This window comes from Mycteria americana, chromosome 3 (genome assembly GCF_035582795.1).
Source record: "Mycteria americana isolate JAX WOST 10 ecotype Jacksonville Zoo and Gardens chromosome 3, USCA_MyAme_1.0, whole genome shotgun sequence".
Lineage (NCBI taxonomy): Eukaryota > Metazoa > Chordata > Aves > Ciconiiformes > Ciconiidae > Mycteria > Mycteria americana.
In genome coordinates this window covers 108,512,389-108,534,938 of record NC_134367.1, presented here as the reverse complement: position 1 = coordinate 108,534,938, position 22,550 = coordinate 108,512,389, and the positions used below count along the sequence as shown (strand labels likewise).

Sequence of the window (22,550 nt, the reverse complement as noted above, 5' to 3'; positions counted from 1 at the left end):
GATTAATAGAAGAATTGTGGAATTGATAAGAAACTAGCTAGAGAGGAAAGAGATTGCGTTGAAAGGGGAAATACTGGGCCAGAGGGGACTTTACACACCGACGATCTTTCGATGATGCCACAAAAACTGAGAGTGTGCCGGTGAAATTTGTCATTGACATTTTTCTGCGTTTCTTTTTAGGGGGTTAAATATGATGTCTCTGTAGTCGCACAATGTTTTAATTATAAATGTTTCCATCTCGCTCACTAGCTCTTCTGTGACTTTGCTCCTTGAGTTGCTTGTTCTGATGCTGTGAGCAGCCTGCCATGGCTTTCCAGCCATGAGGAGGTCCTCGGGTAGGACTGCACCAGAGAAATGGGCACATGAGGATTTTTAATGGAGACAGCCCCGCAACTGGATTGTCTGCTGTTATAGATTATCTGCTGCTCCTAACCAGCTGCTTAAACACTGCCCGGAATAAATTTTAGGGGAGTTTTTACCCTGTATTGAGGAATTAAATTGAACACAATTACGAGTCAAAAAGAAAGGAAAAAACTATGCTTCTGCATCAGCTTAACATACGACTGATTTTTCCAGTCTTTTCAGTATGGACAGAATAACTCACAGAACAGGGCATTTTAAATGAATAATTTAAGTAACGAGCATTTTGGTATGATGACAATGCTTCATTATTTGTGCTCAACTGGATTCCTGCTTCCTTTCTATACAATCTTGTGGGTTTGTCTCATTCTTGGAAAGTAACAAGCCAACTTTGTTTCATTTTTCTTCAGTGAATGCGTTCTCATGAAGGGAAACAACAGACTAAAACCTGTGCTTAACACTAACAGTACTAGCAAAACATAGGAACATCAAGTCACTTTTCAATATAGAAGGAAATCAGAAGTTCTCCTTGGGTCCAGATTAGGACCAAAATCAGTCAGGGTGTTCTTTTCCAGTGGATATTACCTGCTTTCTTTCAAAAAGCTTCACTTGAGCAGAAGTGCTTTGCGGTGTGATCTGAAGCAAATGTGAAAGGCGCAACGGCCGTCCTCATGTGGAAAATACCTGGTGAACCAGCAAAATCACCTCCACTTCCTTTACATCTTCTAGACCTGTAGGTAAATAATGCCCCAACTTTGCAAGGCTAACCAAATAAGTACCAGCCAGCACAACATACACAGAGGAAAAGGCAAATAAAAAATGAATGGCTGCGATGAGGTCCCTCCCCATCTAAGAGGAAAGGTCACAGTTTCACGGGTAGGTGCATATAGAGAAAAATCACTGTCGGGCATAAGAGCTGTCAGAGTATCCAGAAGCATCAGAGGATTTGTGATAAGGAATCAAGTGCAAAGGATGGAAACAATGTCTGTCTGCTCTCCTGCGTTACGTATGTACCAGCTTTTTAAATCACTTGTCTCTCAGTCTTCTCTAGGGTGCACTTTATTTAAAAGTTTAATATTACAATATTCACACATTAATCCTGATTGTTCCTATATCCAACTCTGCCTGTTCTTGGGAAAGTATAAAATTAATTTCTATAGCACAGCTGAAAAGCAGAATTGTTGGATTACCATACTGTTGTGTGCAGTAAAAATATAGCAGTATCTAGAGAAGTCTGTAGTTGATTAGAGCATAAATATCAAACCCCAACTCATACCTCTGAGTATTTGATTCCTGCACCTTATAGAAACAAGGATCTCTGCTGAACAGTGTGACATTTCATTACTTTGGATTTGCTATGATGAATAATATTATATGCTATTGGCCTAGGAGAAATATTACTATAGTAACTAGCTCATGGTTCATTTTTTATGTTTTTTTGCTATATTTCCTAAGGGATGCCTGTCTAGACTAAAAATGTTTAAACTAACTGTTGGTAACGGTAATTAATTTTTTCCAGAGTGCTAAAAATATGGGACAGATAAACAACAATACTTAGATACTGCTTTTTAAAAACACAGCAGGCCCATAACATTCTTGAAATTATGGGAGTATAGTTTTATTTTATTTGGCACTTTTTTATTAGTAGCTTTCTGTGTCGTTATTAATCCTGTTTAGTGACCTAAGGCTGGATTCCCACGTCGACAATATTGCAACTCTAATGAAATCCTTAGACATATAATATATAAAATGTTACACATGAGGATGAAAATATAAGTGGGGTTGGTTGATTTAAATCAAAGTAATGAGCTCATTTATTCACTTAAATCAGTAAAAAGGAAATCTTGGCATAAGTGTTATATTAATATTTTCTTTTTTGGATTCGTACATATTTAATTCCTTCTGATGATTCTTATGGGTCACCAGTCAACCAGCAGATGTTGGCAAATATAATCTTTATTACAGTGCCTTATCAGCATAAGGAATAGGAGGATGTGTTAGGTATGTGCCCATTTGTTGAAGCATATATAAAGCTTAATGTACATTTACTGCATCCCCGGTTTTTTTATGGTAAAAGATGTCATTTGATTATTTTTTAATTAGATTGTTTCAAAAACCCATCATCTGTGTCAAAGCGTGTTTGTCTGCAATTAGAATTCATAGATACTCAGGCTTCAGATAAGAAACGTGGAACTACCATTTTAAAGAAGAACCATTTTAAAGTAGTTAAAATTACCTTAAGTATAATAAATATGCATAAAATAAACTTATTTATGCACATTTTATATTTAAAATTCACTTAGAAATGGGGAACATTATCTGTAACAAGGAAACTGAAGAAGTCATTCATTCTCACCTGCTTCTTTTTCACAGAATAGAAAAGGAAAACCTAGTTTTATACTTTTTTAATTCCTGGTAGAGTTTGCAGCTTGAATAGAACTAGTCATTAAACTGAACTAGCTGAATAAATGGAAATGAAGAAAATATTCACCTTCTGTTTGAAGAAAGCTGAACAAACTCTGGCTTCAGGTTTTAGTTATTTCTGCCTAATGCTTGGTTTGAACTGTCTTCAATTTAGGCCTCAGCATGCAAATGTTATCATTTTCAATGGCTTTGTTCAAAACCTAAATATCCAGTTTAAATGTTTAGGAACTGGGAGGACGTTGTGGGATTCCTTGTGTGACAAATTGGCTTTTATCCACCCTGAATCATACCCCAGGATAGCCACGGTAACTTTTTGTAATAAAAACATAGAAGAACGGAGCTCTGTCAGCAGAACCACCAGCAGATTTACTTTCTGCCTTTTGTTTTTCATTTAAAGGATGGGAGGTTCAGAGGATCACCCAGTAGCATATGACATTTCATAAGGGTTCATAAATTATGCAGTCAGACTTGTTGGATTACAAAAGGCTGGAAACAACAAATGCTTCTTGCATTATAAATGAAATAGCTTATTTACAAAGACGACATAGCTATATTAATTGCAAGAAGTTATGATTAAAGGGACAGGCCTGCGCTGTTTAAGATGTTAATTAGAAGAAACTGATTTTTGAGAAGAAACAAATGCATCTTTTTAGTTTGCTGTGGGTTTACTGAAGTGCTTCGCTGATTGTATTCTAAACCATCTTCCTTTTCCAGCAATTTTAAGTGGTTTTTCCTCATGCGTTAGCCTGATGTCAAGGCAATAAAAGAATCCCGTATCAAGGTTCACATTCAAAATGAAAAATGGTGATCACCTCCATGGGTAGAAAACTCAGCTTGTTCCCTGCTGTATGACACTGGTCAAGCACCAGCTGGTGTGTGCTATCATCCCTGAGTGTTGAGCAGTAATTGGAGTAACTAATTGGAGGCATGACCCCTGAAATAAGGATGCTGTCGCTACATCTGCAATCATCTACGCAGGGCCCTTGAACCTGCCCTGCTGACACTGTGGCTCTTCCCCCTTTCTCCCTGCTGAGGTTCTCAGGCTGGAGCAGCTCCAGCGTGGCTCCTGGAAGACCCCTTTTGCCTTCCGTGGGTGCTTTGTCCTGCGTATGGCTCCTCGCAGTCTCTCCCCTGTGCCCGCTCCGGAGGGAGCAGCAATCCGTAGGCATTCCAGGGAGATGCCAGTTTGATTTAGCACAGAAATGCCCAGGGACTTGTCACGCCTGAGTAGGGATTTTAAGGCTGAGCTGACCGTCGCTCTTAGGAGCATCTCTGAGTGACTGCTCCTTTCCAAGCGCACATTGAGAAGAGGAGAAAGAGAGGTGGTGAGCATGGTGGTGGGCAAGATTTGGGAGCGTGGAGTTCTGAATAGGAGGGTGCACGGGCAGGTGGTGAGTTGGCTTGGGGGGGGTTGGGGTGCAGGAGGATGGAGAAGACAGGGGGGAGGCCAGGGTTGGGGGAGAAGAGGACATGAAATGGAAAGATAAGAAAAATGGGGAATTGCAAATGAGGCAAGCTTTCAGCCTTTTGAATGATCAGTTGCCTCTCTTGGAGCCTGTTGCCCTTCGTGCAGGGCTTGCACGTTCATTTTTGTTGCAGACGGGTGGTTTTGGTGCTCGTGAACTGCATTACACACTGATTTTCTAATTTTTCTGCTATGACACTCGGGTTATATGAAGGAGAATGAAGCTTAATGGTGTTCTTGATTTTATAGATCAGCTTGTGGCTTAAGCAAAGCACCCACCCCATGGAGGTCTTATTTGCTGTTCTGTTTCTCCTACAAAGTAATTTGAACTTTTCCCTTTCTTCCCGTGGTTTGTTAGGCTGCCCTGGATAAGGCTCAGCCAGGTGAGGAGGGATATCCAACAGCGCTGGAGTTGGGAGTACGTTCTGCGAGGATAGCGAGGGAGGTTGTGATTCACATCTTAAACAGAGCAGGGTTTTAGAAAGCTGCTGAAGTCTCAGGGAAGCTGAAGCATTAGTGACCCTTAAGGGATTAAAGAGAGTTTAGATTTTAGCAGGCATTTCACTAATGAAATCACAGGTTTATAATTTCATTTCACTTCCCAAGGCTAGATGCTAATCGAAGCACATCCTTCCTTTTCTTGTTACAGGGGTATGTGGATAGTTCAATTAACGTCATCAACGGTGAGGAAGCATAAACAGCCAAAGGCACAAAATGCTGTGCCTGCGTGGCTTTCACAGAAACAGGGCAGAAACTCTTAAAGGGACGAAAATGACTTTTCCTTTGTACAAGACAAGCAAGCCCTCAGCATGTTTGCACTTGTGGCCCTTCTGATTTAGTCCCAATATGGCTTTTTACTGAGAGCTGGCCTAAGATAACCTGCTCCTGCAGAGTTTACAGACTCCTTATAAAATGTGCATGCAGGCAGCCGGGTCCTGCCACAGGCTGCAAAGCCTCTGCCTCCCGCTACCACCGACTGAGATGGAAAGGACTTGCTGATTTAGTGAACCCAAATGCAGGTGCAGCTGTACGAGAAGCCCATTCTCCATCCTACCGAAGACAAGTACTGAAAATACTCTATACGTGTACAAAATCAGATACAAAATCTTTAACATTATTACACATTATATGTCACTTTTCCTTCACTGTGTGTATGAAACACGCTGGAATGAGAGTGATGTCTCTGTCCAAGAATGAGTGCAGCCTTTTCTGAGCTAACGTGCATCAGCCGTGTGTCAGCGAAACGCTATATAGCAGTTTTAGAGGCAGAGAAGTCCATCAGATCTGGATTAGACATCACCTCGCCAGCACCATGAATTTACAAGGAGCTGTAAGATACGGAGGTGAGGGAAGAGGGAAACAAGGAAAGCAAAAGAGGAAACTGAGAAAAAGGTGTGGAGAAATAGAGAGTGACGGGAAGAGCTGAGGGATTCTTCCTTCTGCCTTTTGTCAGGCATGTCTGAAGTTCAGTTGTGGCTATCATGATTTCTTGTCATCACGAATATGTAATTTTCCCCTGGCTTCTGATATTTCAAGCTTTTCATCAGGGGACGAGATGAATCATTATATGTTTGAGAACATACAATGCAGAATTCTAAAAATACAGTCCATTCAAGTGAATTATAGTGGTTCATTTTACACCCCAAGGAGGGCATTGCTTATTTTTCAGTCTTCTGATTAATTTGACATTATTTTTATCCAGCTGACAATACCAAGTAATTTAGGTAAAATAGGAACCCATATAAACTGCTTGTGTTTTATCCCAGTTAAGAGCATTGCTATTTTCTGATGACCTTCTGTTGGTCCAACAGTAGAAATATGGTAAATGCTACAGCCAAAATATATTCTGTATCAACTGCATGTTTTACTGGTGATGATGACCTTATGTACTCATTAACCTTATCAGAAGGTATTATTGTTCATTATGTTTTACACAACATCCCTTAAAGGTGCCATGATACAGAAAGTCTGCAACTTAGACTAAATATTGAGCTATTTTGATTACTGAAATAGTCAGTTCCAGCAGTAATTGTGTAGTCTTTACTTTAGGGATTCAAAGCCATACAACAGCATCCCATAAAATTGTTGCTAGTGATGCAGTGTTGATTATGATGATGGCTGCTGACCTTACTAAATTTTTACTATACAGGCAACATGAAAATTTACTGCTTTATTTGAGAAGTGTGTTGTATAATTTTTACTAGTAGGTGCTGATGATTCACCCTTCCCTCTTTGTAACCATGAGAAAAAGTCCAGTAGTCAAAGTAAAATTTCATTCTTTTCCCCAAAGACTCATTGAAGGGTTTATAAAGAAACAGAATCCATTGTAGTTCTAAGTTATTTTTTATCTTATTTGATATACTCTTTCCTGCAGGATAACACCTTTCTATTATAACCAAAAGATTTGCTTTCCCATTTATGTAACTTTTATGGTTCTTTCCAAAGACTTATCCTGTGGCTCTGGCTGAAAACTGTTTGGGCTGGTTTCATCAGGTTCTAAAGGGACCAAAGCAAAAGATGTCCCGTCTATAATGTGAGATTACTCCTGCCATTATAAAAATACTATATCACAACTTTGAGTAGCTGTTCTTAAATTCATAGCTTTGAAAAAGGAAAGAAACTAAAGATCCTGAGAAAAAAGGACTTAATTTACCAAGCTGTATTTCATTGAAGACATGCATTTACTTATTTTTGATAGGGCAGAGCTTAACTAGGTGAGATTATATGAGAAGGATTATTATGTAAAGGGTCCAAATCTGATATCGTTAAGGACAACTGGAAGATGGCAATTCACAAGGATGTTTCAGCATTGTTGTTCTTGAATATTGTACCAGAAGTTTCATACTTAAATTGGAAAAGACTGATGGACTTAGCTCTCAGCTAAATAAGCTGTTGAAATACTCTGCACACCTCTTGTGTGCAGAGAGGAGCAACCCTGGTGAAAATCAGAGTAGTTCCTGGCTTCTCTAGATTGTAATGGCCCCTTCAAAACACCTGCGGTGCCGTCTGTGCACTAGGAGACCCTCAGCACAGCGGCCAGCCTCGCCGTACCTCCCTCGCACACGTCCTTGCCTCCTTCTCAGCCAGAGCACGGGAGGAGGTGGCATCACTGCTGGCTTCACTGCTTTGTGCCTGGATCATATATCTGCAAAAAGAAGCTTGCCATACAAGTGACTTCCACTGATTTTAGTAGGACTAAGATTTGGGCCAAGTCTACTGTTGATATCTACGGAGAAAAGATGGGGCTGGGGTTTTGTTTGCTTTGCCTTTACGATCTTGCCATGAGAAGTTACCGTATTGCATGTGTAATCTGCCTAACTGGCTATTCCCTGAGGCTTTTTCCTTCTTCCTTGCTTCAGGAACAAGCAATGGAAGTGCTGCATGGAAGCAGTGGTCCTGTGCCGATTCCGTGTGTCATCTCTTATTCAGTAGCTGAACAACAGCTGGCTCCTGGCTTTGTAGAAACTAGAGAGTACATAATTCAATTTTTCCATTCGTGTTCCAGTTCCTTCTTGGGAATTCCCCCTGGGGATAGGTTTGTCTGCTCACAAACCGCGCGCGAGAAAAAGAACCTAAGAGACCAACATACTGCAAAACGATCCCTAGGAGGAATGAAAATCTTTGCTTGTGAAAGGTCACCAGAAAAGTGGCAGCAGGGTCGCAGAATTAGGCTGCACCAGGGAAAAAACCATTCTTGCTTTCTATGTTGGGTTTTGTGCTGACGGTCCCAAAATCTGTAACTTTGCATATTTGACTTAATGAAAACTGAGAAGTGAGTTTTACCATTTTTTTACCAGGCAAATTGTGTGTGACCTCAGCACCTTTCTTTTTTCTGTTGTTGCAGAGGCATAGTAGTAGGCAGTTGTGTACTTTTCCCTGATGCGGCTAGTAAGAAAGGACACGTATTTCAAGGTGGATTATAATATTGCTTGCCTGACTGCAAATTCTGAGATTACGAAAGTAACAAAATTGAGCTAAATGTCATGTTATCCCTCAGTTTAATGGCAAATAATTAAGATCATCACTGACTTTATTGAAGGATGTGGGTTTGCTGCCTGAAGCATAAGAAGCTTCTTTTTAATCTCCAGTAAAAATGGACAGCCCTTCTCTATTATTAAGTATTGCCTACAGTGTGTAATCCCGTGAACATAATGACTGTATTTCTCCTTGTTCGTCATGTTAGCAAATGATAGAGAGTCTTGGGCAATTTGCACTGGCGGTCTTGAGCCACGTGGCAGATGAGCGGGCATGAAGTTGAGAGATGTGTTTGGCTTGGCTACTGCACTGACCCTTCAGTTCTCACAATAAACTTCACTGGACGGAGGTGTAAAACTGCGTAAGAGCAGATGCTCTGCTGCTCTTGTGCTGCTTCAGCAGTGCAAAGAGGGGACAGCAGTGAAATCTCTTTAGGTGAAGTGCCCTGGGTATCGGAGCATTGCAGAGGGGCAGAGGCTGGGTGGAGGCAATGGCTCTCTCTGGCACACGTGGCACGTAGTTATTCGGGCTGGGTTCTGGCCATCAGGTCACCTCTTGGAAATTGTAGCTTGGTGGGGGAGTTCAGCACAGCGACCCGGGCTCACATACAATCAGCCACGTACGGAGTCAGGAAAAGGCAATCCTCTCTGGTGTCCCCGCGGCGTGCGCTGCCTCTGCTAGCGGAGGCAGGGGATGAGGCGTACAACGCAGTGGCTCGGCGCGTGCTGCTTCTGTTCTCCGCTGGCAGCCTTCAACCAGGGGAGTGAAGGGAGAAATTCAGTGTTCAAATGCAAAAAGCCCTTTACCACCTTCAATGCTCTCCCTTTGGCTGCCACAGCATCACACCGAGCCCTTCGGTGGAGGGAACGATTTGGCCTCGGGAAACGGAGATTTATTTTGAGAAGTCTTCTACTGTAATATCTTCCTTCTCTCTGACTGTACCACGGAGGCACTTCGTGCTTATCATGCAGGAAGTCGCTGAGGCTCTCTGCTACTATTCTTTTCAACTCAAAACATTAAAGCTACAATGCGATGATTTTAAAATTTTCCAGGCATCCCTCCCACCGGCATTAATTGCCCCCCTGCTGTTCCTGTTGCAAAGCTATTTGCTCTTTCAGTATGCAGTACTTGTTCAGTGCTGCACTAAACCTTTGTTGCTTTGCAGTAAAAAAAAGCTTCAGTTTATGGAAATGACATTGAAATGAGTTTGATAAAGTGATAAACAGTCACATTTTATGATTGCAACTGTTGGGTTTTTGTTTGTTATTTTACAGTTAATTTTGTGGAAGTAAAGGGCCTTACAAGCTCCCTTCTGGCGTCAACACAGTAATACAGCACTCCCATAACAGCGTTTTAAGAATTTGGTAGGGCCACCAAGCCAACGTGATGGGGCATCACATACGTCCGAAAGGGACGCAACGAGTGTCCCTTTTCCCTGTGGTAGAGCTCCCTCCCAGCTCATAATCTCACGTACCTAGCAGCTCATCTTCTGTTTTAGTTACTATGTCTTTGGATGGCACTTAGGCTTCATGCCCTTTTCTTTATTTCCTCTTCCTCTCGGCTTCTGACACATTATTATTCTTTCCAGTGCCTGTACCAGACCTCCAAAATCCCATAGTCCCCAAGAGTAATTACAGATACATTACTGTGCAATCCCCACAGGTAGGTTGGGTCAAGTGCTTTATTTTTATACAGGTCAGCTACTGAGGAGTGTGGTTGACTTTGCTTCCTCCGTAGCTGCAACGACAAGACGGGAGTATTTCTGTCACCTGAGTATTTCTGCTGTAGCTCGAGGTTGGTCCTCTCCCAAGTCTGGAGTACCCGGTACCCAAGTAGGGTTGCTAGTGATCATGAAGGTATGATGTGAGGCGCCCATGAAAATTAAATGTCAAATAGAAAAACCTAGAAAAAGCATGACTACGGCTGCACGAGGAGTAAATGAACACAGTTTGATTGTATCTTTGTCTGACATAGGGTTTGATGACCTACATGCATGTGCTGATCCTGGAGCTCCTGAACATGGATACAAGACACCCAGTGCAGGTGTCTTCTTTGAAAGTGTGGTAGTCCGATTTCATTGCCAAGAAGGATACAGGCTTAATGGTACTTCAAAAAAACTTTGTGTGAGACACTTTAATGGCTCCCTGAGCTGGAAACCAAGTGATAAACCTGTGTGCCTACAAGAAGGTAAGTCAGTCAGTTTTCTTAAAGCCCTTCACCAGTGTCAGTTCTTCTCACTTGTCCATGTACCACGTTCGTGTGTCTCAGCACAAAATACAAAAGACTGGCGTCCATTTCGCTGCATCTTATTGGATACGTACTTTAGTTTCCCATCCATCCCATCCATAATCCCCATTTGTCAGTTAAATTTGTACCGTGAGAGGCTGTGTGTGCGCGCGTGTGCATGTGTTGAAAGGGACGTAAAGAAATCTGAAGGAAAAAAGATAATACATTTCTCCTTTTACCTAGTTACAAATCGATGCAGAGAGAAAAAACAACCTCCAGTATCAGTAGACTGTTCGTAACTACTTATTAAAGCTGTCCATTTAATACTCCTTTCTGTAATATCTTACTAGCAAAATATAATGAATTTCCAATGCTACTGCTGCTGCTAATCAGGAGTTTTAAACAATTACATTTTAGGACATGTGCATGATTTAGGTAGGAAAATCAAATATGCCTGGACTGCAGAAGTTTAAAGTCACAGTAGAAGTTTACTTTGAGATAATTCAGACTATTATGGCATAAACCAATTTATTTTTATTATATTGCATTTTTGAGATTGTGTTTGGTTTTAAATAATTAGGACATTAAATTACTTTCTTCTTCTAGGAGTTAGATAGAGGCAGGATTAATTTGAATATCATAAATGTAAATTTTGGCTAAAAATACATCCAAGCAGCACAAACGATTTATTTCACCAAGTATATTAAAGCTATAACTTGGGGGGTTTTTTTAATTTATTTTTGGTCAACAGAGCTATTAAAATCAACAGACATGAAAAGTGTTAGTTAAATCAAGTGTGCACATTTTAGTGTTGCGACTCCTCCACTGAAGTCATTAGCCATTGCCTCGTTGTCTTCAAGGTGGAGCAAGATAAATTCTATTTCAGGATGCCTCCCATCATTTAAAATCAGAGAAATATATGGACTTCATTCAAAAGTAGCCAAAGACTTATGTGGCTCATAAACACACTTACCACATAGGATCCTGCATCACTCAGCACGTATAAAAACTGCAAGTCCTTGTTTATGCTGATGGGTGGGTGGGTGGGTAGGAGAGTCCCGTGCCGGAACAGGGGGGCGTGAAGCACCCTGTGCATGAGGCTCCTGATGTGCCACAACAGGAGCAAGCCAGGCCTGGGAGGACCGTGCTCAGGAGATATTCATGAAGGCAACAACCCTAAGCAGTGGTATGTGCGAAAGTGGTGCATGGAGAGAGTAGCCAGAGGCAGCTGGTAAGTAGTCCGTGGTCTTCCAGGTAGCTGCCCTGTTGGCAGGAGAGGTCTTGGTAAAATGTGGGCTCCTGGACATGTGTGAGGCCACGGGCTACAGAGCCATGAGGGACACGGGCTTGAGCTGTCGTCTCTGCACTGAGACGACAGCTGACGTGTAGAACATAAAGGCAACGGGGGCCAATAACACCTGGTCATAATGATGGCGTGGGGCAGCTTCAAAGAAACAACCTGATGCCTTTAAAAATAACGTATGCATGAAATTCACGCCCTTTCCTGTTACAGCCACCTTTCATAAATGCCCTTGTCTCTCATCTCATGGTTATTTAAGAAAAAATACATGTAGGGTGACAGCAGCATATGTCTAAACTGGGTATCCGAACTACCAGAAAAAGCTATAATGCTTGGAAAATCTGTTTTCGTAACCACTGCAGGTAGCTTCTAGGAATTTTGATGTGCATCTTTGAAATAATACCTGTATCATCCACTGCAGTTGTTAAAATAAGCATTAGCATGTTTTATTGAAACTTCAAACCTCTTCCCAGACCCCCCAGTCCGGTGGAAATCTGTGGAGGAAGTTTCTGATCACAGTGGCATCAACAGCAAAACTGCCACTGATGTCAGCGTGATCAACACTTGAGCCGGGTGTTTTTAAAAAAGAAAGAAATTGGAAGATGAGAATGTGACGGATGATGTGACAACAGTTGCTTAAGAGATAATCATTACTTTACAGCATAGAACACTTAAGAAGGATTGCAAGCCAATGCTCTGATCAAGCAAAGCACTTAAGCTTGAGCATAACTGTAATTATGTGATTAGTCTTGTTAAAGTTCTGTGCTCAAAATTAGGCGTATGCAAAAATGCTTTTTATTATCTGGACTGAAGAGTAGGACCCCGATTTAGGATTTAGTGAAGCAAGTGCTTAAGTACTTCCCTGATTAAGGTATAATAATACCTCAGGTATTATTAAAACAATCCTAGGGTTTAGCAATAGGAAAAAAAAAATGAGATGACAATTAATTCATCTTTCCAATGCACAATACAACCACTGATTCAGATGAAATACTAAGCAAAGGTTCAGTGGCGATCCATGAGACCTAAGCATTTGCTTCAGTGCTTTTCGGAGTGAACCTTTGGTGTACTGGGAGCAGAATCATGAGGGAGGGGCACGACAGGGAGGTGGCTAGTGTAGGAACGTGGCACATCTGGAGAGCAGTTAAGGAGGAATTATAACAGGGTTTGTAATTCTCAGCTGTCTAATGACATACATAGAAGCCCTCATTGCAGAAATTCTGTAGTGATATATAAAAAGAAATTTGAAATTTGTAGCAACTCCTGGAGAAGTAAGAAGTTAATGTGTTACCATTCATCATTAGCTATCACAAGGCAAAATGAACTTTATATTCCATTTACCCATTTAAGGCAGGGGCTGATTGACATGTTTGCTATCGTGTGCTATACGTGCCTCTCATCCCAGTATATGTAAATGTCAGATGTTGCCAGCTGAGCTTGAATACTAAAACCACTCAATACTGCAGTTCATTTTAAGTTAATCTCAGAAGTTTGGATACAACTAAGGATGGTTACATATAATTTTACGTCTATATGTTATGTACATTTAATTGTCATTACGTGTTTACTAGAACAATCTCTAATCACAAACGAATGCTATTTACCAAAGGAAGCAAAGCAACCCGTTTCAGAATGTGATTGATTGTAAAACTAATCCATTCGCCTGGAGCTCTTCAGCCAATCAATTTCATTTTATAGGTCTGTCATTTCTCGTTAAAAGGCAGGAGATTTTAAGTGTCAGTATGAGAATGACGTTGCATGACTAGGTGCCCAATAAATGCCCTGTCAAAAATCTGTGTGCTTAGAGTTATGTTCTCATGTTGATCTACAGCATGTTGTGACTGTAACTTCCATCAATTCTAATACAGTTATGCACATAAATACCAAAGCTCTAAGGTAGGAATTTTGTATTTACTGTTTGAGAGCAATATGTCATGTTGTTCACACTTTAATCTAATCTTCTCCCACTGTGATAATGTGGCTGCTGAGACTGTTGCTCTACTTGGAACAAATGCTACCTCTTTCCTAGGAGATTGAATCTAAATTTACAGTGTATGCGGGGATGGCAACCAAGCAAAGAGCTGTACCTTCTCTCCCCGTGCCTCTGCAGGCAGATGCCTTCACGGTGTCCTCAGTGCCTCATTCTCCCAGCGACAGGGAGGATAAACCTGCAGTAAAAGTAGTGGACTAGCACAGAGTTTGGCTACAGTTTGCCTGTATGACATTTAGCACTCATTTCTCTTTGTCTTTGTCCCTGGATCTGTGAGATGACTGAAATATTTTTATTTCTCCATCTCTTACCTGTCTTGCCTAGTGTTTGTTGATCCTTAAACCTGGTTCCAAGCACTATATAATGTTTGTAACCCACGCTTAGCACAAGGGCCACAGGTCTTAGGCGAAGTCTCTGTGCACTCTTGTAATACAAGCAAAGACAATAAAGAGGTGGTCTTATTTAGTATGCATTGAAATACTGTGTTTGCCATCCACAGAACTATCCTACTAACACAGTACTATGGATTTAACACTAGTAAAAAACAAGAGACAATATCGATCTTAAATGTTTGCTGTTAAGAGCACAGGGTCCAGATGAGCTGTCCCTGCATTCAACCCATTCTTCATGATGTTCCTTTCATCCTTTCTCCCTGTTCCTCTCCATTCCAGCCTGTCCATGTTGTGGCTAGATGTAGTCAAGGCCGATTCAGAGACCGCTCCGCAGTGAGATACATAGGAGCAATGGACCTCTGCATTTGAGTTTACATACAGACTAGTAAACAAAACCGTGCCGGAGCACGGGCCAGGGCACTGTTATTCAGTTGCACATACTGTTAGCATAAGAAAGGTCCCTGACATGGTTTTGGCCAGTGTCAAGTAGTAACTCCCCAAGCAATTCCTACAAGCACCTTCTGGATTAGCATGGACCAGGGACAATTTCTGGAGGGAAAGTGTTCATCTGCAGTAGACACAAGCCATGCCAAGCTAGCTGGTACCCATGGATGGTGTGGCTACTTCCATAGTGTCCGGGTCATGCCTTCCTTCTGAGTTGCCCTTATGGTCCAGGTGCTCTTGGGAGGAGGGAGGGTGGTCCTCCTTCCCCATGGGCTGGAAGAAACATGAGAGATGATGCATGCATTGCACATAAACTAGAACACTGTAACTATAGCGTTTAACAAATTTTACTCTCCAGACCAATCTTCCTGTGATGGGGGACACACTCGGTTCACTAAAGCCAAGAACTCCTAATGTACAAAGCTGCATCTTCATGAAAGTTAGGTCAAGATGAGCCCTTGTACCTGTCGGGCCTGCCGGCTGCACCCCACCTCTTTGTGCCTCTGAAAGATAAGAGATGTGTCCCTAACTAGGGCGTTCTTTTGGCTGACCTGTTTTAATATTCACATGGTAGATACAAGCAGATCATGTAAAACTGCCAGAAAGGAGCGTAAGTCATAGCCATCGCTGTTTGATGCTGGTTAAAGACTGTGTATTCCCATAAATGGTTTAGCAGCTTCCACGGATTTGCTGAAAAGTACTTAGAATAAAGCAGTTTATTTTCTAGGACAGGACATTTTAAAATCCAGTCACTTATTCTCAGCTTTTCCAAGCAGAATTTGTGCCAGCTAATCCAGTTGTTTGCAGAGAGACGGCTACTGCAATTTATGCCTGACTAAGTGCTAAACAATACAAATTCAGCCAGTGGGAAAGCATTTGCTCACAAGGCACCAGGAAAAAGAGCTGTAATACTGTGGTCCATTGGTCTCACATTTAGCCGGGGCTTGTAATAGGCCTGTTATCAAAGCCAGCCAGGATGCTGCAGGCGAAGGATGGTCCAGTGAGCAACTTAGCACTGTTCTCTGCCAGCATCTAGCCGATTAAAATGATTCGATCTATAGCTGTTACTTGGAATAATGGGGATGAAGTCGCTGTAATAGATCATTGTTACAGAATCAATTTCCGCTGCTTTGAAAGTGAAATCTGGTATTTTACTGCAGTGTGTGTATACACACCTCCTTTATTTGTATAGCAACAGAAAGCTGTTACGCCGAGAGTGAGCTGTTCATGGATGTTATCTTCTGGCATCCATCTCCGCCTTCCTCCTGCACGGCCACGGAACAGGATCCCCATCTCTCCCATGCCATCCTCGGGGGTGCCCAGGGCAGCCCCTTCACGACAGCATTCAGAGCTTAGCGTCAGGCATTTCTTTATGGGCATCCTCTGCCGTCTCCTCTGCTGATTCACTTGCCAGAGAGAGAGAGAGAGAGAAAATGGTCCCGTCTTTGAAGGTGATGTCTGCATCCTCAGCCCAGTGCACTTTATAACCTTCTGTTAGGGTACGCGTCCTCCCAGACTTGGGCATTTATAAATGAATACATTCTAATAAAACGTCTTGCTGCAGGTGCTCAGGCCGCCTGGCAGACTGCCAGCCCTTCCGGTTACCGGCAGCAGGAGGCACCTGAAAGTAACACGAGAAATGGGAGAATTTCTGACAAATAGTATGTCCAGGCCCCATACGAAAAGTTAGCTAAGTACAATATATTTTAGAAAACATCCCTATAATGGGAAGGTACAAAGGAAAATACGTTTTAACTGGGGAAGCAATACTTTTCCACTTCATCTTAATAAAATGTAGTGATGGAGTCTCAGGATAGTAGATCCCTTAGTTTGCCTAAATAAATAAATACATTATGAAATACATTTGCTCTTAGTAGTTTGCGTGTGCTATGCTAAATGACAATTTATCTTGCTTCTGGTTGTGCTTCTAAGCAAACAAGCAAGCTGTTCCTATCGCTTTACTTTGTGCGTGCTCGTAATTAATTGCTAAATACAAATTTAGAATTGCCTCTTCTTCTTTAGCAAGAATTACCCATGAAAATGGCAGAAACCTTCTCTTTTATGCAAGCTTCAAGGGACTTCTGAAACTTCTTTTTTTCATAAATATTGCATTCCTAAATGAAGATAATTGTTTCTTGTGGTAGAAGGGTTGGAAAAAAAACAGCATAAACCAGGCTTATAATATTTTTACTGTCTTGCTTTTATTTGAAATACTCTGGGTTTTGATGCCTGGAAACTTTTGTCACCATCTCTGTCATGGATTGACTGCTGGCAGACAAACAGATAATTTTGATTATATTTTCCCAATATTTCATCTTTTCCTCTCTTCCGTTTAATCTCACTTTGCATTTATGAGGAGGATGAACTTTGTGCCACCTGGACTATTCCTTCGTATCCTCTTGGCTTGTCCCTTAATTATTCAGTATTAGCAGAGGGATTTTTACCCTGCCTCACCCTTCCCTTCCACTTTCCACAATATCTTTCATTTTTTAGTCTTCTGGGTTTTATTTTCTATTTTGGTGTCTTTGGCACTGGTATATAGAGTGAGATATAAGACTGTCTGATACACGTATCGCAGACAGGTAATAGAGCCCATGCCTGTACATCACTAGAGGTTTGCAGTCATTTGCCTTGTTGAGAGTCTTCCTCAAGCACTTGAGATGCTGCTCAGAGCCTTAAAAATCACACCCTCTAAAGGCATGTGAATTCAGGCACATAAAATTATCTGATTTAAAACAGAATCAATGAGATTAAAGTGAAGACATTCTCGTAACGAACTCTGTGGAATGGAGCTGGATAAACCCTTGTAAATGTACCTGATTTTCATCTGTCTCTCTGCTAAAACTGCAGTTTTTCTGTGTTCCTCATGCCATATCTGTATTTTATCTTTTCTTTCGTCCTGTCCTTAGTGATGTCAAAGAGTCTGCCTTCACATGGGACTTTGGGATAGTCAGACTGCGCAGTGTAATTTGCACACATGATGAACGGAAGGACAAAATTAAAAACAGTCTTCCGAAATGCTCTTAATTTTGTTTGTTTAAAAAAGTCTGGGGGAATGATCCATTATTGTAGCATGTCAGCTTCTACTACAGTGCTATAGACTTTGTAACTGATGGTTAACTAGGGAAAGGACATATTTACTGAAATGCATGTATTTTCCAAACGGTTTAAGCAGAGCACTTACATTAACTGATAACTTTTGCTTAAGAGCTTGATTATTGAATAGCTAGCCATGTTTTTTTAATTAAGTTACTATTTTTTTTTTCATGAAGTCACAGATTGCCTTGTTCCACATGTTGAAGATGCAGAGATTCATAACAAGACATACAGGACTGGCGATAAGTTAATAATCAGCTGTCATGAAGGATTCCAGATCCGTTACCCTGACTTAGACAACATGGTTTCAATATGTCAAGACGATGGAACATGGGATAATCTGCCCATTTGTCAAGGTTTAGTACACCAGCACATCCTGTTTTATAGCTCATGCACCTTGTGATAGTTTGCCAATATTTTTTTCTACAGTTGTAAGGATGTCAGTGATCTGATAAGTCCCACCGTACAGTATTTGAATAGTGCTGCTGCTAAGATTTTTTGATTTCTCTTCCCCGTTGCTCACTGCAGGAAAGAAGATGCCACTTTCTGAACATATCCATACTTAAAACACTACTTTAAATATTGCTTTTTGTTTGCTAGTCTAAAATCTGACAGAGATACATTGCATTCTTAAAAAAATCAGGGTTAAATCAGCCAGAAGCTCAGCAAAAGATCTGATGGGCAACTGACATTTTTGCACCAATTAATTTCTGGAAAGATTTAAGCTTCTGACTGCAATTTCCCTTTCTTTGCCTTGTGCAGTGGGCAGGGGTAGAGGATACAAGCTGGAAGCTGTTCTTCTATCAGAGTTTTCAGCAGAGTTGTTGATGAGGTTCACAGTCCATTAAACCTATAGGTATTGACTGAAAATTCAGGGTGTGCACAGGAATGCTTTTGGCCAGAAAAGCCATTAGCCATAGAACTAGTCGTATTAGTCGCATGGGATCCCAGCTTCGCTTAGACTGCAAGAAATGGCTGGGGATAAGCCAGCTTTAGTGAATGGAAATTCAGTAACCCTGGGCTGCCATTACCTTTAAGTTTCCAACACGCATATGTTGGTACAATTGACTTGGTTTTAACCAATTCACGTCTTGGTAACAAGCTTGACCAGCTGAAACACATTGAGAGATTTTAACTATCTGTGCTAAGGAGAAGACTGGGTTAGTACTAACTTTCCTCAAACCCCTCTGTGGTCTCCTAAAGCTGACAGTTCTCTGCAGGCACTTACACCATCACATCAGTTTGCAGGGTCGGGGCAGGCAGGCAGGGGAGCTGGGAGTGACGGTGGCAGGGTGAGACACGAAGCTCAGGGCTTGGCGTTTCTGCTGTAAAGTGATGAGACCCATGGGCGCCAGAGTCCGAAGTCACAGGAGCTTAGTTTGTACGGGTCTCCACGGCTAGGACCCTCAGTTTGGGGCACATCGAACTGTGTCTCAAGGTCTTGTCGTAGACTATGGTACAGGCATATAGACATTTAGGCACATTACAGGGCTAGCTCAGTGTATCTGAAGAGGGCCAACAGAAAAGGGGAGTTTTCGCAAACCCATAAAAAAGTGGGCACTAGTTTCGGGGTATCTTATCAGCAATGGCATAGTGTGTGGTGGGATGAAGTATACAGCCCATTTGTGGGAGTGGGTGCCCCTCGCATCTAATTAAGGTAGATTATGAGTCTTGCAGTTAGGTGAGATGAATGCTCCTAAGATTCATTTGTAGGTACTCTATTGCCAAAGATCCAGGTGGAAATTTTGTGAGAGCCAGTATTAACCGGGTAAGCAAAAGTACCCCGAGTACCCCTTGGCTTGTTACTTTCTTCTGTTGCTGTATTTATCCTATGAAACACAATCAATTCCTGCTACTCAATATTCAATATTAACTGCTTTTAAAAATAAAAGCTAATAAAAGTTATGAAATCAATTGCACAAGAGCAAAGTGCTGTAACTACCAAACAGGTAGAGAACAGGCAGTTCAGATTCAGGAATCTGCCATGTTTTGCCAAATTCTATAAACCTGGTCCAAAATTGACTCCAGAATTTTCTTTTTGCTATGCCAAGCATAATAATATCAAAGGCGCTTGTCTACTTGCACTAGGTAGGCTGTCAATTACTTTCTATGGCCCTTTGATTACAACAGGCAGGGGAGTCTCATGACACGAAGATGCTTTTTTCTGGCAGAGCAGTGGGAAAGGATTGTGGAGTGTGCAAGAATCCAACCTCAACCTATTTTTGCCACGAGATAATAATGATAATTACTGATCTGGAATGATGTGAATTACTTAGGAAGAAAATGTCAAAGCAGCTTGAGGTGTTTGGAGACCTAGGGATCTTCACAAACACTTAGCTCTCATAGAAACTCAAGTAAATCTCTGTCCTGTTCCCAGTGAGCATTAAAATTCTGAGCCAGCAGGACAAAATTTTCCCTGATACAGTTCAGAGGAGAGTAAGCTCGGTCTTGCTCGGGCAGTCTCTCTCTTTCTGTCCCACCGGAGGCTGCTATATCGTCCTGCTCAGTGGGCTGCTCAGTTTGCAGGAACCGATGTGTTATGTGTGGGGCATACTTGATCAGGGGTATGAGCAATAGCCCGTAGATAGGATGCTTGAAGCTTTATTTGAGCAGGGAGATAACCAGCTAGTAAAAGAGCTATCACAACCATTGCTCTGGTAGTACAGTGTGCTGTAAAAAGCTTTCAAGCTTTTTCTGTGGTTTTCTTTTCCTTTCGTCCCTCTCCCTCAAAAGACCATTGCAAGGAAATAACCACTTGAAGTACTGATGAGACTTTTTCTTTTAGATGCCAATATCTTACAAGAAGTTCTCAGACTGATTTTAGTTTCCCTCTCAGGCTTAAAATTATGAGAGTCCTATGAACATCCTTCACAAATTCCTAGTAGTGGCAAGAGACCTATTTATGGATTGCCATAACGCAGCTCCTATTAGTCTCATAACTTTATAATATTGTTTTTCGTTCCCTGATTACTAATCATCTTTCCTCCACATTACTGCAAATTAAAAAAATCAACAGTATTAAGTATTACCCAGAGGGTCATTTCTAAGGCCATGAGGAATTACTTTTTTTCTCTAGTACAAACTCTTATCTAAATACCAGCTCTAAATAAAATACCAATATCTAAATACATGTTATAAAGTCATGTCATCTGTTAAATTCACTGCTCTTTCTTGTACCAAGTATGATTGGTGACCATTTAACTGTCACAGCTCAGTACCATCCGTGGTACAAATCCCTCAGAAGTAATTCCAGAAGTAGAACGTAGTGTCTGACTACATTTACAATTTCTGGTGATAACAGGTACCTTAACTTTTTGATAATCTGATCTGAGACCTCGTTCAGTGTTTATCATGGGACTGCTCATAGGAAGGCACGTCCCTGTAGACTTTCTCAGACTGGAATTTCAAAATCTTTAATTCTGTCTGCAAATCTTTTACAGTTGTGTGCACTTTGTCACAGGAGCAGTTTTAATATTAAAGATGGTTCACATGCCTGTCAGTTTTAAGAAGCAGAATAAAACTCATGGTTTATATAAATGACAATCTTTATTTATTAAAGATTCTACCTCAAAAAGAAATTGCCATCTGCTAAACCAGTGAATGTTTGTGAAACAAAATGCTGTCATTTTCAGTAAACCTTTCCTGGATTTGCTGAGAGTGAATCCCACACTAGCAAAGCACGTGGGCTAAACAATAAAGGGGTTTGAAACAGGATCATGAGGCATATCTATCTGAGGGAGATCATGCAGGCATGCCATTCATAGTAGTGAAGATGAAAAATACCGCGTTCCTCAATTTAGGAATTATAACCAAGATGTGTGAAGATGACTGAGATAAGCACCTTATAATAAAAGATACCTCCCTCTTCTTAATTTGCAGGTTGCCTGAGGCCATTGCTTCTTCCTCATAGTTACATTAACATATCTGAGTTCGAGTCCTCCTTCCCCGTAGGAACAGTGGTGTATTATCAATGCTTTCCTGGATATAAACTAGAAGGGGCAGAGGTCCTTGAGTGCATGTATAACCTTATCTGGTCAGATAGCCCACCTAGGTGCCTTGATGTGGAAGGTAAATGTCTTATTGTTTGTTTTTCTTTCAATTTTGCAAAATCGGCATGCTCTATATGATTTTAACTCAGGGCAATAACCACGGTTATGCTATATGTAATGTTTCCACAGGCCATGCAGAGTGTATCTGGGGTTTGTTGCGTGCAACCTATTGTGGTTCGCTGCAGCGTTAGCTCTTGGCATTCCCTAACTAATGTTTGCTCTCTTGGTGTCTGAAGCGCAAGAGGGGAAGCTCTTAACAATGACTGCTTTGCCCTTAAAATGTAAATTTTTTGCAGTTTTTCTAATAAAAATACTGAGGAAGTTATGGAGTTCACATTCGTGTGCAGATGGTCAGAGTTTCTATAGATATGGATAGATGACTCCATGAGAAACTAAAAAATACTCCATAGAAACTCTTAGTTTGGGATGTGCCAGCTGCAAACATTATTCAGTGCTACATGATGCTGCATGCTTGAATATTTGTTGTCTCTCATAGTAGTTAACCTTAAAGAAGGCTTTGCAACTAAAATGACTGAGCTAATTTATTGATTAGGAACATAAAAACCATTCAGTGTGAAACAGCGGTCAGTCGTACCAAGCCAAAAGGAATAATCTGTGACTACAGCTGCAGTGCTGGAATGGAGGATATTGTAGTGCATTTATATTTGCATCCCATACATTTAAAACAAAGATACCGAATGGATTGCTCCACACACTGTCAGAACCTTGTGAACTGCCTTCCTCCATCTTCATACTGCACCTTGAGTTGAACATCCTAGGAAGTCATCAGAATCCAAATACATCCTCTGCATTTCATTCCCCTAAAAGG

At 41.3% G+C, this 22,550-nt stretch overlaps 1 protein-coding gene across 1 annotated transcript in view; it reads left to right on the top strand.

Annotated features, from left to right (window-relative positions):
- The window catches only part of SUSD4 (sushi domain containing 4), a 43,422-nt gene that overhangs the window by 2,741 nt on the left and 18,131 nt on the right, over positions 1-22,550 (top strand). The window contains exons 2-4 of the mRNA XM_075497190.1: positions 10,199-10,411; positions 17,849-18,028; positions 21,552-21,740. Of these exons, the coding sequence (XP_075353305.1) occupies positions 10,199-10,411; positions 17,849-18,028; positions 21,552-21,740 (582 nt within the window). The remainder of the gene's footprint in view (positions 1-10,198; positions 10,412-17,848; positions 18,029-21,551; positions 21,741-22,550) is intronic.